The sequence below is a fragment of the Cuculus canorus genome, chromosome 1 (genome assembly GCF_017976375.1).
Source record: "Cuculus canorus isolate bCucCan1 chromosome 1, bCucCan1.pri, whole genome shotgun sequence".
Lineage (NCBI taxonomy): Eukaryota > Metazoa > Chordata > Aves > Cuculiformes > Cuculidae > Cuculus > Cuculus canorus.
Window position 1 is genome coordinate 142,477,872 of NC_071401.1, and position 19,360 is coordinate 142,497,231.

Consider the following 19,360-nt stretch of genomic DNA (forward strand, 5'->3'; position numbering starts at 1 on the left):
TTAGTTCCCATGCTCATACTAATTACTGTGGCATGATATCAAACAGGTCTTGCACCTCAAGAGAAGGCTAGCTAAAAAGGAGGACTTACTACAGGTTACTGGTTTTCTACAGCCAAATGAGGCGTGTGCATCTTCAAGCCTTCTGTGGAAGACATCTAGCAATAAGTATTTCCTATATGACCAATGGCTGATCACATCTGTTAAATTCATACAGAGCAATTATTTATCAAAACATTATTTCGCTATCATTTCGCTGCTTTTACAGAGAGAAGGAAACAAAGACACTCACATGATTCCTTTCTCTTCTCTCACTATCCTTTACTCCACTAGCTTGTTAAAAACAAGTCACTGAATTTTTACCTCAGCCGTCAAATAAAACATTGTTTGAAAAAATATGATGAAACCTTAGAGAAAGAATACTCAGACCCTAAGGGAAAAGTGGCAGCTTATTGGCAAATTGTTACTGTGTCACTTTCAGACCTTTTGAAATATTTACTATCCATGGTATTTTTTCTGGAGATAGTTTCTTTATGTCTCAGGAAGCTAGGGATGGCTCAGCAAACCAGGTATGTGGGAGTTTCTGATGTTAGATTTACTCCTGAAAAAACTAAAATGTAAAATAGAATTGAGTCAAGAGCTCTTACACAAGTCAAAATTTCGTTTGGGCAGCTAGGAAGATTCTGTATATATTTGGTCAGACTCACACTTCTTCATAGTACACACATCTGTGCATTCTATTAACCTGTGTGCACACATTGCAGACATATGCTCCTTTCCTGTTTCAGACTATGGCCTTTGGCACTTTAGACTTCATGGCTACAAAACAAATCTGACTGAAAAATACATGCTCACAGGTAGAAAAAAAAAAATATTTAAAAAATCAAGTGAGTACATGAGCTTTTACAGTAACAAATAATTAACCCTAGCTTCTTTCTAGTCACTTCCATGTACAGTTTGGCTCTTTGAGACTAAGGTTCCATTCTTTTACAGTTCCTGCCATCTGGAATAGCTTTCCTTTAACTCTACATTTCATCTAGTCTTTCATCCCATTCCAAAACACAACTAACATTTTTTTCACCCTTATCTCATCCATTTGCCTCCCCTTGCTCAGTACTTTACTCACCAATCACAATGTACAACTCTTCACAATTCTGTGAAAGTTTCAGAATGTATCATATGACATACACTTAAAAAGTTTCTTTCCCAACAGCAGTAAATGCATGCCAAGATGTATGTATAGCACCATGAGAAAATAAACAACAAAAAAAACCCTACACAAGTAAAACCCAACAAAGCAAACCGAGACTAACAGAAGATCACAAGACCAAAGGCTACTGAGCAGTCAGAGCTCCAGGGTTTGACCTATAGCGTAGAACAGTCTTAACTCTACTAGTGCAAGCCCCTCATGGGATACTAAATATCCCATTTTCCATTTTTAATTACTTTTTCCATTAAGACCCAAAGAATGAAGCGTAGTTAAGCAGACTTCCCATTTGACTTTCTTCTCTCTTACTTCTGTGAAACAGCTATTTAGATAAACTCATATGCTACCTCACCCTCAAGGTAATAACATTTCTAAATTTTCCTGAGATGATAATACTTGTTTTGATGGGATTTTTAAATCCTACTCACAAATAGCATGACTGTTTTGGTAGATAGACCAAATGATGCAAAGATGTCTTAGAAAACCAGCTAAGAATAGCAACTCAGCTCACAAGGTGCATATGTTTTCTGATAGTAGAACAGTTTCGATATACCTCATTCAATTATGAATACACTCTCAACCTAGTATTAGGCAGCAGCCTCCTCACTGAAATAAGGCCAATAACCACACTCAATTAAACTCAAGACAAATTAAGATTCCTCTAACCTTCAACTCTGCTTCACTTCCCTCTTTTAACCTTGCAAATCAGAGAATGCAATAAACACCATACTGTCTTTTATAGGCAAAGGATCAATTGAATCTGATTTTTTTAACAGAAGATATTATTTTTGAAAGATGCCATACTGAAGTGTTTTAAACATACACACTATTAACTCCTCACTGTTAAACACTTAATCAAGCTGCCGTAGAGATAACAGCAAAAGAGAAACAAGACCAACTCATATATTCTGTAAATACAGACAACAGTTAAAAGTTAACAGTCACTTATTTCCTTCTGCTCCTATTTTTAAACTTTTTTAAGGAGTTACAGTGGAAAGGCACCACATAATAATTCTTTTGTTCAGCGGTTTTTGTGGGCATTAGAACTTTTGAGGTTTGAGGAGGTTGTTGTTTTGGGTGGGTTTCTTTTTAACACGCAAGTGCTCTTCCAGCAAACTCCTGAAGTTCACATTTTGTTTTATACAACTTCAAAAGATATTCAATCAAATGACTGACTTCCAAGAACAGCATGGATCATTTTAATTACAACGTCTGTCAGCCATCCCAGTTATCCCTACTTTAGAAGTATGACACTTGTTTTTCTGTTGCTCTTATATTTCTTACGTCTCAGTAAATTTTTTATCAGGAAACAACATCCCAGCGCTTAAAACTCTGTGAGCAAGTTTTCATCCTGATCCAACCAGACAAGTAGGAGATTTGTTCATGTATTTGAGAGGAAGAAAAATCTTTTCTGCTAATTCAGTGAATTATGTTCCAGAGTTGTGGTGTCCTTATTGAACAGAATTCTTTGCTATGTCTTCATGCTAAGCTATAAGTAAACATTCTCGCCTTTTTGTATGGATAGCTGTATCCCAAAGTACCAGCATTAGTATTGGTGGTGACAGAGGAAAAGCTATATTCCCCCAACACGAGGGGGAAAATCCCCAAACCACAGCAACCAAAACCACAAATATTGCTCAACAAAACACATGCCACAGAATTACAAGCATTAGTGTATTTTCGTAGAGATCAGTCATCAATATTTGCTCTCATCTATCACCTGGGAGGACAGTATCAATTTCACAATGGCACTTTGTAAGTCAAAAACCACCATATAATCCACAATTAAAACATTTCTCCTGCAAAAACCAAGCACTTTTGCAGAAGGCAGAAATTTGTTAACCAAAACATCAGGATACATCATTCACAAAGGTTTTGGAGAATTCTCTTCTAAAGCAGTCTCTACTGAAATAGGTGCTAGCATGAATAGTGGAGGCATAGCACTCAAAAACAATTTTTACTTTATTATGTTCTCATCTTTGGTGGATATATTTATGGTCCCTTGCTTCAACAGTCTCTCTTGTCAGTTTTAGAAAGGACTTTCAAAATAGCAAGACTAAACATGATCAAGGACTTACCAGATTGGAATTGGTGGCATTGGAATCATCTTCTGGAAAGGGGATATAGATAGCTAAGGCCACACAATTGGCAAAAATAGTCAGTAAAATAATTATTTCAAATGGTCTGAGGAATGGAGTTAAGGAAACTGTTCCAAAATGTGCACACACAAATAAGAAAAAATAAAACATTTATAAGAATTCTGTTTAAAGAAAACATTCCAAGCCCCTTATATTCTGAAAAGAAACATATGCCTTTTTTAAGTGCTCTTAGGAGCTCCCAGCCAAGAATCTTCCTAATATGTCAAAAGCAGTGTAGGCCAGTCGCGTGCCAGAGTAAACACAGATTTCTTAAAAGTTTTTTTCTTCTTTTATTTATTTAGATTGCGTTTTCCCTATTTTCCTTCAAAGGTGGCTGTATTATTTTTTAATAGCAGAAGCCTGTTCTAGAAGGACTGTCATCTTTCCTCTTACTATTAGTTTCTCTCTGTCTTTTCCATCTGCATTTACAAATCCTGAAATAATTTTAACAGAAGTTTTGGGGTTTTTTTGGTTGTTGTTGTATTTCTCCCTCTCCCCAATCTCCCTCTCATATCTCAAAGTTAAATGCAAGGGCCCAGTATATATATACACACATTCTTTTAATTAGAAGATGTTTAAATGATGATAATGTTTGTTAAGGTTAAAAAAAAGGCTTTGTCCAAACTGTGCTTATAGTGCACATTAACGTGTACACTTGTTTTGCTAAAAAAAATATTTTAGGGAGTATTTATTTTTCTTTTATTTGCATTTTATTTGGCATCATAGGGAAAGCAAATGTGCCTACACAGTGTAGTAGGGACAAGAAGAATTTAAGAGTTCCATATGACAGAGAAAAAAGCACCAGTTCAAGGGCATTTCAGCCTGGCACCAAATATGTTGGGGCAAGAAACTGCAAACATTTGGGATGTTCAACAAATAAATGCTGCACAACCTTGATACCCCACTGACCGTCCACTGGAATCAAAGGACATTTCTCTGCTGACCAATCTGCTGGCACTATACTTCATCTGCTTTGGTGGACTCCTTAACCTTAATTGCTGTGAAGTGTCTCCAAACTCAAGACTAGAGACCAGATTTACAGTCTGTCTATATTTACTTGCCTGCAAGAACACCCTGGGCGCTAGCTCTGGGATAACTCACCAGTACTGCGGAGAGGAATGAAGAGCAGGATAGGACAGGGAGAATACCAAGGATAACTCGTGCCATAGAGTGCATTTGAGCATGAATTTGTCTACGACAGGACTGGCTTTGCAGCACTGCCAAGTGTCAAAGCTGCATGTATGATTTTGGTCAGCAGACTACTGTTCTCAGCAGGTTTTAGCAGGAAAGAACTGGAGATAGGGTTGTGCAGCAGCCTGAACTGCAAGATATATGCAAATCCAGGCCCCTGACCACTATGTACGTTCAGATACATTCTGCATTTCACATAAGGAAGAGTCAAAGGGTTCCAAACTCTCCAGACTACCATGCCTGAACCTATGAATGATAGGAGATGTATGATAACATGGAGGAAGAACAGATCCGGGTAGGTGGATTACATGTGAAATTAACAGCACTTTTCATATACCTCAGGCTGTATGTGCAATGTTTATTGTGTAAAGACCTGAATTTCCATAGGCTTTCCCTTTCTTAATAATTTTTTTTCCTAGACATTTTGGTTTTGACAGGATTATTATCTATTAACTTATCACTGTTTATTCACTTTTTTTTTCTTCTGTTCTCTTTCTGCACTGTAAAATAAAGTGGTATAAAATCTAAAAATACACTGCACACAGGAAAAAAAGTTAAATAAACAGCTAAATCTTAGCAAAATATAGTAATTACTTAATTTCACTTTTTCTTACACTCAATTGCACCTTCAGGCTCTTAATGCTATAATGTCTGAGTAAGACACGCCACAGAAGTATCATTTTTTTATTTGTTTAGTATCTACTACGCTTAGACTTTAGTGGTTCAGCAATTAAGCTAAGCTTTCCTCAGAATTTTTTAGCAATTAGGAAAAGTCAGAGCATGGAATAAAATTAAACCTTATCATAACTCTTTGATATTTTCACTTCTCATTGAAGTGTTTCATATTTATAAACACTAAATGTCCAATGAGAGGGTCTGATGGAAAAAAACTTCCATCAACTCACCTAAAACCAAACAAATCCAAAAAATGCAAGCATCAGCATCTTTGGATTGCTTTAATCACATTGTCTGGTCTTCTCTTGATCTCAGCAGTGCTGTATCCTGTTTTACAACACATCATTCCCATCATTCATAGCTGATCTTACTCATTTATCAAATGTCACTCTGTTCCCTTTCTCTAAAGACATGTGGTTACTGGGGTGTTGGCAAGTAAACCAATATTCAGCTTCATCCTATTAGTCATCATCCATCATTTTATGCTTAAAGTATCAGAGCTATGCCAGACAGGATAAAATGAAGCAAACTTAATAAGAAGGATTAAAAATTAGCATTTGAAGAAGAAAGGAATAGGCACACAGGTAGTTTCAGGACATCTAAAAACTGACAGGAGCATTTTTAACAAGTTCTTCATCTGAAAAATATGTCCATGTCAGCAAGACCCACTATACTCACTTTCAGTTTTTGTCTTCCTAACATCCCACCAGACCCCTCAAGGAACAATATTATCTTGTTGTCTTAAATGACATCATTTGGGTTTTTATCATTAACTATTGTCAAGCTCTGTGCTGCCTTCCCTTGATATGCTTATCTATTCCTAACAAGAGGTTTTTTTTCTTTTGTATTTACTGAAGAACCCCATTAGTTTGTTATTTTCTGATAAGTGCTGGTCAGGGTTGGTATTGGTTTCTCTTTGGGGAGACAAGGGAACTATAATTTGTTTCAGGCTACATTTCACACATTAATTCCAGCTTGTGTTGATCAGACTTGAGTGACTAAAAAGGGCTTTGCTCTTTCCACATGATGAAGCCAATGGCCAGACTCTTACTGACTTTCCACAGGAGCAGCACTGACCCTTACATTCTGCAGTTCTGTGTTAGTGGTTATCATTCATCACCTGTGACACAGTCTGTCTTTTGTTCAGACTACTAGATCTGGCCCTGTACTGCATTTGTATACGTTGCAGGATTACTTTAACTGTCTTTTTTCCTCCCCTGCTTCCACATAATCGGTATCTCTTACCATACATTAGTAAGCCTTACTAGATTAAGTGGAATTTCAGTATAATTAAAAGACCTTAGCACTTTTTCAGGGTCTTATCACATACATTTAGGCTTTTTTTTTTTTCCTCCTCTTTCATCCCATTCTTTCCTCTGTACTGTATAAAGTGCAATGTCACGTGTTTATCAATAAAAGTGTGTGATTCAAAGTAACAGAGCTGTTGAACTGGCAGCATCTCTAAGTGCCTGCAATAAAAAGAAGAGAAAACCAGCAGCTGCTATCAATTCCATAGAATCAATTCAATTCTGGCCTCAGATACCTTGTCTGTCTCTAATTGATTTCAGCCTGGGCCACGTGTTTTCAAAAGAGCAGAATTCAACCCCAAACCTTTATCATTTATACTTCTAATGATTTCTCACACAAGAGTATAGTTGATGTTTCAGTCCTAAAACTTTTCTATCTCCAGCATAAATTATATCAGTTAAGACCGTATGTTTCCAGTGGTGCCTTTCAACCTCATGTATTGATTTCTTCACACTTATGAATCGTGCCCGATGTGCACACAAACAATTTGCTCTTTTCCAAATGAGAACATCAAAAAGGATATTTCCATTCGACGATACTGATGCATGCCCTCCGGATGGGATTTTTCAGCGTTAAACACAGCAGTGCCCGGGGAGGACGTGTAGCTGTGGTGGTACCCTGTTTTTTCTGCTTCCCATACTGCTGCCGTTTTCTCTGCGTGGAGCTAGCTGTGGATATTGTTGCATTGCCAGCACTACCCATCAGTTTGGCTTGTCTGGCAGCATCAATCGCAGCTTGCCAGGACAGAGCTGCCCCTGGAGTAGGGATATGCTCTGGGGCAAGCCCTGCAGCTGCATTGGCATTCATGTTGGCATGAGCTGGACGGGGACTCCCATAGTTGGAACCTATGAAAGACAAAAAAAAAAAAAAAAGAACATAAATTAACATAAATTTAATTTGTGCAGGAAAGAGAAACAGTGTTTTTAAAAATCTTAATTATCAGTAAAATCAAGAGCTACATTTAAGTGTAGGGTATCAACATACTACCAGGTTGTTCCTCTAATTCAAACTCTTTGTTTTAGACTAATACTACCATCATTCATTTAGCAACAGCCTCTCAACAAGACTCAGTGGACACAGAGCTATTAGAAGTGCCTCCAATCAATACAGTTTCCAGGGATACATAGAAAATAAACTGTCCTCCTTTTCCTCTTCTTATCCATGCATTTTGCAAGTTAAAAGTTTGCATTATGCTATTTAGTACATTGCAAAGCACACAAATGAGATTCTCGAGCCCTGTCATAAAAATCCTTAAGTTTTCAAGATTACTTCAAGGTAAAGCAAAACTTTAACAATGCGCTTAATTCTGTCTGCAAACGGAAAATATGTATAAGCCTAAGAACAGCCTGACTCAAAGGTAAACTGAAGCAGAAACTGAAACTCAAAGTCAGGTTTATTGGGTTTGTACTCCATAAGATGCTGTGTGAATAGTTTGGACCAACGAAATTATATTTAGAAAGTGGTCCAGGTTCCTTATGCTGATAAGCTGATTTTACAATAGACAAACTATTGAAACCATCACAGTAACTCTACTTAAAAAAGCATGTATTAACGAGAATGCTAAGACCTAGCAGTCCCAAATTTTGCAGTCCCCTCTTTTATCCAAAACTGAGGGAGTATATGACTTTGACCAATCATAATAATAGAACATATGTAAGGTGACATGTGGCTCATATTTAAAAGGTCTTGACAGTACAAAAAGTGAAAGTCACCCTTTCAAGCTAGTGCAGTTGTTCCATTGTTTCAGTAAAGAGAGTTAAGGCACCTACATCTCTTCAATGAGGCTTTTTCAGTGACTCAATTTAAAACTTCAACATGAGTGAATTTTTAAACTTCAAAATGGACTCCCTTACTCTTTAGAGTACACTTTGATTGACATATGTGAGAACTTGTGAAAGATTAACTGAATTTTGCCACAGACTTCATAAAAGAAAATATAAATCATATTAGAAAAGTGCAACATAAAATCTATGTGAACATCAAACTTCAGTTAGGAAGAATGTCTTGTTTAGATACCTCCTATGTAAGATTTAAGAGATTACTTATCTTTTTTGTGGACTTGCGAGTTTGCCTGCGGTCTATATGTTGTGTTACAGGTAACAGGAAAACCAAATGGTCTACAGATCTAATCCTTCACGAGCTATGAAACCAGACTTCAGTTTCAAAACACGGCACACCCAAAGAGATTGTGTTTGCCCTTACATATGATCAGCAGAGACTGTGTTTCAGAAAAAGTGTACATGCAAGAACCATATAGTAGAAACTCAGTAGGGGAGTCAGATCACCTTCTATTACAAAGAAAACTCACCATCTATTATTGACAGTGTTCCACTTTAGATTTATAGAGAAATATGATCAAAGGGGCTAAATATATCAGAGGGGTTCCAATGCACTATTTGACAAAGCAAACAGAAGACCACGTGACACCCTGTTTTCCTTAAAATAGAGAATGAAAGACACACAAAAACGGGGAACTGGCAAACCGTTCTTGAGCAGAAATAATGACCCAAGATGAATATTTCATAGCTGGATACACAGTGCCAAGATATCACAGCAATGACTGCATTACAAATGAACTAAAACAGGTAAAATAAATAAATCACATTGACACACAGAGTGCAACAGGATATGCCTCTACCTAGAAAGCATGCAAGATTTTTAAATTCATCTCACTGAATCTCAAGGAAGGACATGATAGAGCGGATGTAATTTCATGTAAGGCATTGCCATGAGATTTCCAGGCTGTTATAGTTTCATTGCATAGCAGGAAAATCTAGAACTTGTCTCTGCTCACTGAAAAATCTCCTAGTTGCAAAGCAGCCAAAGGAAGCTGGTGAGTAAGAGAAGTCTGATATGTGAAACAGAAAGCTGAAAGAAACAAGAAACGGAAAACAGTTCATTCGCATCGCTCAGATTTTGAAACTGAAGAAAAAGAGTTTTCAGAATCACACAAGCTCAGCAGATTTCCTCGATGAAGAAGGCAATCAACTGCTGGACAAACTTGTTTAGTTTTCTAAGACTAAGCAAATTGTATACAGCACTACTCATGGAATACATATTTATTTTCAGACTAGTTCCAGATGCAATTTTTCTCTTTAGCATCTATAAGAACTCCTTAGCCTGAGGCATGCTGAAAAGAAAAATAAATGTAAATTTACTCTAATTATTCCCCAACTCCAGCTCTTCTTTACTACTGACCCATTAGAGTGGATAAGAAAGATATGTATGTTTTCCAGTAAAAGAAAACTTGCTGATCTATCACCATTGTGCTCTTATCATGCTGACTAGACCATGTGGTCCTGAAAATAAACAGCTGCTATATTCTTCTGCAATTTGCAGATGTGCCAAGCTTCTCTATTATTACTGCTTATTAATTAGGTTTCACATGAGGATTGAAGTCTATGCATTTTGAGTTTGATGCACCAGCAAAGGTAAGGGTAGAACTTCTGGTGGTTTCACTGCTTTTGCTTCTACCACTATCACCAGTCCCATAAAGAAGTGCTTGGTCTCAGTTTTCAAAGATGAGTCAGTAACAGCAGAGTTATATTAACATATATCACAAATATTGATTATTGATAAAGAACTGTCTGTTTTATGAAGCTCAAAGACAGCAGACTTTATCTGTACTAAGTAATGGCAGTGACAAAGGACTTGTTCTACAGGCATTTTATAGAAATAGCTTAAATTAAAGACTGAAGCTTCACAGAAAGCACATTCAAGAACTGAGCAAAATATTTTCAAAGACAGTACAGCCAAAGTTTTAGAGGGAATTAAATTCTACCCTATAATTTAAATGTTTTGTGTTAGTTCCCAGGAAGTAAGCAGAACACAACTCATACTGAACTTGCGAAGCACTATGCTTAATTTCACCTATAGTACTCACTTCTCCCACAACACAAAACTTTGATGGATTTTCTGTTTTCATTTTGCAATGTAGCAGTTAGAATACTTCAATTAATTTCCCCACTGCAAATGAAGTTTCACAATGCCTAAACCACTTTAATCATATTTGTTTGCACTGTTATTAAGCTGGAAGTTGACCCGAAGTGGGAAATGGAAATTCAGCCCCCACCCAATTGCAACAACTCACTAAGCACTGTGAACCCAGCATTATCATTCTGCTAATCCCTACCACCCTTAGCAAGAATTTGTACTGCCTATGTCCAGCTGGTGCACAAAACTCTTCTCTCTCAAGTAGTTCTGTGCTACAGATCATGAGTTTAAGCATTTGAATAGTAATTAAACATAAAACTCCATATAAGTGAATGAATTTGATTACAAAGTCTTTGGGAGAGACTTTCATTTCTGCAAAAAATGCAAGGTTGCAGAACTACTTCAAATGCAGATGCAACAGAAATAACTCTGGTTTTTTGAGACCTGTAAGTCAGAAAAATAACAGATAAGGTTGCTATCCAATGGGAAATGAACCATGTTGCACAAAATACCTGCCATTTTAAGCTTACAACTAAATCACTGAAATGGTCATCACTCAGAAGGCCAACTGTATCCTGGGCTGCATCAAAAGAAGTGTGGCCAGCAGGGCGAGGAAGGTGATCCTGCTCCTGTATTCTGCTCTTGTGAGACCTCATCTGGAGTTTTGCGTCCATTTCTGGAATCCTCAACATAAGAAGGATACAGAGCTGTTGGAGTGTGTGCAGAAGAGGGCTACAAAGATGATCAGAGGGCTGGAGCAACTCCCATACAAGGACAGGCTGAGAGAGTTGGGGTTGTTCAGCCTGGAGAAGAGAAGGCTCCACGCAGACATTAGAGCGACCTTCCAGTACCTGAAGGGACTACAGGAAAGCTGGGGAGGGGCTGTTTACAAAGGTTTGTAGTGATAGGAGTAGGGGGAATGGGTATAAACTGAAGAGGGGCATATTTAGACTAGATATAAGGAGGAATTTCTTCATCATGACAGTGGTGAGGCACTGGCACAGATTACCCAGGGAAGTTGCAGACGCCCCATCCCTGGAGGTGTTCAAGGCCAGGTTGGATGGGGCTTTGGGCAGCCTGACCTAGTGCGATGTGTCCCTGCCCATGGCAGGGCGGTTGGAACTGGATGATCTTTAAGGTCCCTTCCAACTCTAACCATTCTATGATTCTATGAAAATCATTATTAAAATTTACAGTGATAACCATTAATACCATTATAGGCACTATTTGCATTCTAATAATTCTCTCTGTCATGCCACCTACTGAGTATCTCAAAAGCATCATTTAAAAAAAAAAAAAAAAAAGCAGTGATCATTTTATACAAAAAGTGGGCAAGTTAATGAGACAATGGAATTACAGCTTTCATGTTTCTTGACTTCATCTAGCTAGCCACACATTTGTTTTAGAGGAATTTGTGCTTAGGTTAGTTCTTCGAATGGAAGTAGAGAGCTATGCCAATGTGGAGTGCCACCATTCTTTTTTCCTCATCACTTTAAAAACATCAGAATCCTAAAAATGCAAACCTTGAAACTGCGTTGCACAACTGCATTTCTCTCCAGATCAGAAAAGAGATGAATACAGTGAAAGACAAAACTGGTTAAACCATTATATCTCAACCAAACACCGAAAGTAAACAGAAAGCAGGAAACTAGTCACACTTACTAGGATCATGTGTAAGACAATTTTAAGCACACAAGAAAAATGTTCTGAAAGAGAGATGCCTAACAGGAAACACAAAGAATAACATACTCTCACACACACAAAAACGTCAGTGTATGAGATCATCTGTTAATATGAGGAAGAATGTGGAAAAGATTGATCTATTAACCAATGGAGAGTATTTGATAAATGACTGTAAGAAGGCTTAAGTGTCACATGACCTTTTTGCATAAATTTTTACTAAAGAAAAAAACATCCAGAGCAGGTAACTAGCACAATTACTCCCCAAACCAAAAGAGGGATCGTTTCCAACAGTGAAAGAGAAATGACAAGAGAGAAACTACTTAAATAATGTCCACGTTTCAGCTACTTCGGTACCACACCCTAGAATGTCCTAGAATATTTAAAGACCTTTCTGAGGTAAGCTCAGAGCTGTTAGCCATTGGTTTGAACTCATGGAACACAGGAGAGATCTTGTAGGACTGAGAAAGGGTGGAGTCCCCAGTGGAAAAAAAAAGTAGAGAGAGGGGAAATCTAACTCCAGACTAACTTCAGCCTCCAGAAAAGAAGTCTGAAATAAGTAAGATAAACACATGTCAGCAAGTACCTGGAGGACAAGAACTAAAAAGCATCAGGCATATGTCTTTCACGAATTCATTGTGTCAAAGAAAACTAACTCCTTCTATAACTGGGTAACAGAAGTCATAGGCAAGATGGAAGCAGTAGGTTCTACGTCTTCTGACGTTATTAATAGTTTTATGAGGTCCTGCATGACCATTTCCCAAGGACGCTAGGGACGTATGATTAAGGAAACACTGCTATAACATGAAAACAAAACCAGCAAATGCCTGAGATCAGTTATCACTGGTACACAGTCTAAATTGGAGGATGTATCACATGGATGTACCCAAGTGCCTGTCCTGGATCCAATTCTGTTCAATGTTTTCCTTAATGATCTGGATGATGAAATGGTGAATACTATTAATAAAAGAGCAGGTAACTATGGAGCCGGGAGGTAAATCAAGAACACCGAAGAACAGGATTTGAAATCAAAATTAATTTCACGAATTGGAGAAAATGTCTTAGAAACAGAATGGAGTTCAGCAGGGACAAATACGAAGTATTTAAGCAAAATTAATAACGTGCCCGAATTATTTTCAGAAAGCCTTGGGGCTTTGATCCTCAAAAGAACAGGAGCTGATATTGCCATGCTTCTGCCTTCTCACAGAATGCAATCATTGCAAGGTAGAATATAAACAGGGATTAAATCTATGCAACACTACAAGCAATACTTCAGTTCAGCACCGGCAGGGCTGCAGCTGAAATACAGTGGGCAGTCTACGTTCCACACTCCAGGAAAGATACGGCTCAGTTCAGGCAGCCCAGAAGACAACAAGAACACCAACCAAAGGCCTAGAAAAAACGAGGTATGAGGCAAACTGATAGAAATGGGAATTCTAGAACTTGGCCTGCTGCTCCTGAGGATGAGAGGGGAGGAAGGTATGATAACAGTCTTCAAGTGTATATGTACACATCTTCATGTTTATACATACACAAATATTACAGAAATGTTTTAATATGTATATAGATACATATGTGTGTACATATTATTTCAAAGAACAGAAAGGGAATATCTGTCATCATACTCTTAGTGAATGAGCAGGAACAATGGCTTTTCCAGTAAGAAAAATTCAGGATATACCTTAGCAAAACACTTTCTAATCACGGTGATAATGAAGCACACCTTTTGATTTCCTGGATCGGTAGCAATACCTCCCACACTCTAGGTCCTTTAGACACACGTTTCTCTGGAATCACATACATGAGGCAGAATCTATAGTGAGAAGCAGTTTCTTAGTCTAAAGTACATTTGATCTGAACAAAGGCTTTTGCACAGAAAGCTTATTTATTTCTTCCGCCAGTTAGTCTATCAAAGGAGACCCATCTGAGTAAACTCTGCTTCACTCAAACCTGTAGATCATCACAGCTACATCAGCCCATTCTAAGGCTTCAGTATGCATGTTCCTCACTGCACAGGGGAAGAAAGTGACGGCACTCGGTCTGATTAACCTGGAACTGTTTCTTACATTTTAAAATGTCACTCAGCAATTACATTTTTCTAAAAGTCTAAAAGTCTTTCAGTATCTCAGGACAAAAACAATTAGCAATATACAAAGTTTAAAATCTTGACAAGAAATAAACCCACATATTTATATAAGAAAACAGACTTTTCTGGAAATCTGGAAATTGTAGGCATCCCTGGAAATTCCCTGTAGCAAATGCAGGCTGCACACACATAAAACTCCTTTTTTTTTTTTTTTTAAAGCATCATTCAGATATTTTTTCCCTACTTGTCTTTTGGGGGAAAAAAAAAAAAGTTGACAATACATTAATGCTGACAGGTGAAGGGAAACCAGTTTTATTTCAAAAACATTTTTCTGGGGGTAATTCATACATAGAGATAGGAGTTATAAAGAAAGTTGGATTGCAACGTGAACCATGGCTTTATCTATAATAAAATTTATAATATACACATACATTTTTAAACATCGTGTGAGATTAAAATTCAGTGTGTAGTTCCTAGCACAGATAAGAAAGTTAAAGAATTTTTCCTGTAAATTGTTTTGGAGCTTCAGAACACACACATAAAAGATACATGGTTTAAGACAGTACATTTGCCATAGTTGAGACTAAACATTTTTTAAAATCTAAACAAAAATCTTATTCAAGAACCATGCTTCATTTGCTACTACATTTTTGTTTTCTTTTATCTCCCTTCTCCAAACAGAAGGTTTTTTGCTGCATGCCATTAATATAAGAAGATGCTATGAGCTATTAGCAATGTGAAAAAAACAAGTACATTTCATAGAAGAGAGCAAGTGCACAAGCTCCAAGTTAAATATTTATGATTGAAAAATAACTATAGAGACTACATAGTAAATTATCATAACTTCGTCAACACTATTTAGGATTTGAATTTTCTGAGAAAGGGACAAACTTTTATTCTATGTTGCTGGAACATCCAGCACAACAGATTCCTGGCTTGTGAAATGAGGCACAAGAAGAATACAAGCAATAATAACTCCTTGTCAACACTGGAATAAATCATAGGACAACTCTGCCCCTGAAATCACCACATACATATTTCTCTTCATACAAAAATACCTTGTATCAGAGTATATTGGAATCCCCATCTTTCCTCTATATGCACTATCTTAGACATGCAAATAATCTAGGCACCAAGATACAAATTCGTAACATTTCTCTTACTTTTCTTTGGGAAAATGCTAGATTTTTAAAGGAAAAATTCAGTTGTTTAGGGTGGGGTGGGTTTTTTTGGGAGGGGTACACTGCATTGGATTATTTTTTAATAAAAGACACACCGTTGTCCTTAGAGAAAAAGCAATTTATTTTCTTACTGGTTTTTTTTACATTTTTTTTACAATAACAGAAGTGTTAGAATCCTCCTTCTCTCTCCTTCTAATTAGCAGGTATTGTTATCATGTAAGATTTTATCACTTGAACATTCCTTCTTTTACTTCTCTAGTTTTATCTTTCCATTCTGAAACAAAACAAAGTAAAGCAACAATTGGTTCTGCCTCCTTCTCCAAACAGACATCTTGTCAAATCTTTCTCAGAAGAATCTAGAAAGCCACGAATCCTCAGTCACAAAAGTCCTTCTAAGTTCCGATTTTCTCTTCTATAACTACATATTCCAGAGAACGACAGTGGCAGGTAAGGTCTCTTTTTAGAGTGGAGAAAGAGGTGGGGGGGAAAGCTTGGAGCCTACTAAAATGTTACGCCCCAAGGTAAGCGTCTATTTAATATTAAAAGTTTGATAACTGATGTAGATATCAAGAGAGCCAGAGAAGTCTATAATAATACAGTTCAGCCGGACTACAAATTCTATTAGGAGATAAATTTATTAGGCTGGAAGGGGTGGGGGAGGTGGAAAAAGGCCAATTTCCTTTGAAGCAACTGCATTTTCTTGTGGCTTTCAAGCTATACGAAAACACAAAAACCCCACAAAGAATTCTTTTTGGCTTCTTGAGACATGTTTCTGGTGGTACCTACTTTAAAGCTCAGAAATAAAGCCAGGGAATACTTTCCTTCAAATATAGCTCACTGAAACATCCTTGAAACTCAAAACTAGCAACAAAGAACTAGTGACATAAATATCCTTTTAACTTATAACAGTATTTGTATTCATCTCAGATAAGCCTGAGAGAACCCAATTAGCCATGTATTTAAGGAATGGTTAGCAAGAGCTTTTAGGTAAAACTGTAGTTCTGCTGTGATAATTCAATCTCCCAGGGAATGCGAAGCTCAAAGGCATTTCTAACACCAACTGGCATATAAATTAAAAAGGAAGGTTCCTCACTTGAGTCAGTTATAGAGGCACATCTCATGATATAGTGCATTAATACATATAAAATAAAAGTATTTTAGGGTACCCATTAGTATAAAATCTTTGCAGTAACATGCATACACATCACGGTGAGTTTCTTAGAAGATGAATGTGCTTCTTGGACAAATTCCAGTCACAGATCCTCAAATGGAGGCACCAAGAAAGAACTTTCTTGCTTAAAGGTATATTTTTACACTATTCACCTAAAATAATGTTACTGTCATTAAGGATACAGGAATCAATCACATCTTTGGTGAAATTTCTTTGCCTTTAGTAAAATTCCTCTGGAGATTAACTGTAACTCAGTAGATTGGATTCTTCTGTCAAACTTGTCAACTTAACTGCTCATCATTTTCTTGTTGGTGAATGACTACTCTTCACTTACTGACTAATCTAAATATAACTTCTTTACAGAAATGAATCTTTTACAGGTTTAAAATAATCTTTGTTGCATTAAATGGTCTCCATTTTTTTTTGTCTGTGAATGCAGAGTGAGATAGAAATCAACACACAAACTTGTTATTGTGATTTGCCACACCCCACCTAAACCATTTTAATAGAAGAAATCTTGTCCAAGCTCCCTTTGTAGTCAGCACAGAGGACTATTTCTTCTGTTCTTAAGACTGATGTCTGAAATACAAGTTAAACCAACTGCTGGAAGTGCCAATCTCTCTTCAGATTGTAAAAAAGTAATTTAAGATTAATTGTACATCAAATTTAAGTGGATTAAATTAAATGAAATTACTCCCTCTTATATGTGGATGTTACATGCATACGCATATGTGTGCACAAGGTACAGAGCAACTCTACAGCTGCTTTTGGCTCAAAACATGTGCCAAAATTTGGAAAATATGTACAAATGTATGATATCTAAATAATTCAAAGCCTGCAATTTCAATGATTCTTCATCCTAGAAAAATCAATCACAATTCTTTCACAACTCATAGTATTCTCAGTCCAGAAATAGCAGTCTGTTCCCAGTTACATCAGGTAGATGATGACTAAAGAGCACAAAGAGTTCTCTATATAGGTTTGTATCTGAGTTACAGACAATATGAATTTCAATAAAGACAGGCTCACACACAAACCAACAAAGCAACACAAAAAAAAAAAGCATCCAGATCTAAATGTAGATCAGCCCTGACAAAAAATGAACAGTACAAATTCTTACAGGCTGAATTTTTTGCTTCCCCATGCTGTTTATGGGGTCAGTTTTCAGCTGCACAAATGCAGACAGCAAGCAAAGTCTGTTAGAAAGGGCTTCACAAATGTATAAAAAAGAGAGTGTCTATCTAAACTCCCTATATCTGTAAGTATTCCCTGCCAGCCCTCTCTCCCAGTGCTTATACCCACAGCAGAAAGCCATTAATCCATATTATCATACAGTAGCTTAGGTTAAAAGGATCTCTGAAAGCCATCTGGTCCACACCCCTCCTCCTATTTTGCCCCCTCGTTTAAGTGGTCAAATTTCATCAACTCCTTTAGCTACCCAGCACCATACTTCGCACGCTACTGCTATCTCTGAGTCTGTGGGTAGGGTTGCAAGGACTGTTCAGAGTAGACATCCAAATCAAAGGTTCACTCAGGTATTGGGCATACAACTTAAGAGAATATATTTTATTTTAAGAAGTACATACCTAAGATGTGTACACTTAATATTTAAGAAGAACATACATAATTTTAAGAAATATGTACTACATTATACTTTGTGAAAACCAGACACCTGTAAATTATATTGTTAGCACCCACGCCAAACCAAAGCCACCCAAAACCTAATTGTTGCTTTTCAGAAAGGCAAAACTTAGAATTTATTTTAAACTGCATTTACCTAATTTTAGATTATGCATGCAATATCCTAATAAATTAAAGATGCACTCCCTTCTTGAAATGCAGGCAGTTTCAAAGGAAAAGTTATTAAAAGATGTTTCAAGTGTCAAAACTGACTTTGATTTCAGCTATTAATCTTAGTGTTCTAAAAAACACGTTTTTCTATTTTTAAAATGTGTTGGGTTTGTTGTTTTTTTCCCTGCCGGTTGGTGAAAGACCAACAAAACAACAGAAAAAAGCAATCAAAGAGGAAAGTTTTGAAACAGACTACACATAAAATTCTACTAAATCCTAAGAATTAAGGAAGTGAAAATAGATAAGTTTGGGAATTCTCCGAATTTCAGTCATATTAATGTTATCTTATGTCTTAATAATTTTAGAAAAAAATAGAAGTATTCAAACAGGATGGGTCTTTGTAGCTTGGCACCTTTAAGGTGCTAGAAAGTTGTCATGGAAAATATGGCAAAATTTTAACTGAGGAAAGAAAAAAAATATGCTGCCTCAGTCCTATCCTTCTATTTCCTTTCATCCACAGAATCTAAAGAGTACGCTCCATATGCAATGTGTTCTGCAAAGCAAGAAAAAGGAAGCCCTCATGAACCTCCATTAAAATAAACCCACAGAAAATTACTAACCGCATGAATATAAACCATGCTATACAACAAAGGAAAACAGTGTCTTGTTTCAATTTCAGGATGATATTAAAATGCAATTAAAAAAAAAAAGAAGAAAGACAACATACTTAAATAAGCTGTTTGTGATCTAGAGGCATCGTAGCATATTTAGAGTCATAATTTTATAGTCACTTTGCATAGATGAATTTTACTGAGTTGTTTGGTAGCTAAAGTAGTATGTTCTATCTCTTACATGCAGGCTTTTCTGTAGCATATTTTCTTTACTGGTATCCTCTTGGAGAATGTTCTAAGTCTGAACACTAAGCATATGTAATATCCAGATGCAAACCCAAGCACTCTTGACTTGCCTTGCTAGTTAAGAGCATTTCCAAACTAAATATGG

At 36.8% G+C, this 19,360-nt stretch overlaps 1 protein-coding gene across 23 annotated transcripts in view; it reads right to left on the reverse strand.

Moving 5' to 3' along the window:
* The window catches only part of CACNA1C (calcium voltage-gated channel subunit alpha1 C), a 481,236-nt gene that overhangs the window by 397,243 nt on the left and 64,633 nt on the right, over nt 1–19,360 (reverse strand). For all 23 annotated transcript variants that reach the window (XM_054055220.1, XM_054055139.1, XM_054054621.1 and 20 more), the window contains exons 2-3: nt 7,039–7,361; nt 3,283–3,387 (exon numbers count right to left, since the gene is read on the reverse strand). In XM_054055220.1, the coding sequence (XP_053911195.1) occupies nt 3,283–3,387; nt 7,039–7,361 (428 nt within the window). The remainder of the gene's footprint in view (nt 1–3,282; nt 3,388–7,038; nt 7,362–19,360) is intronic.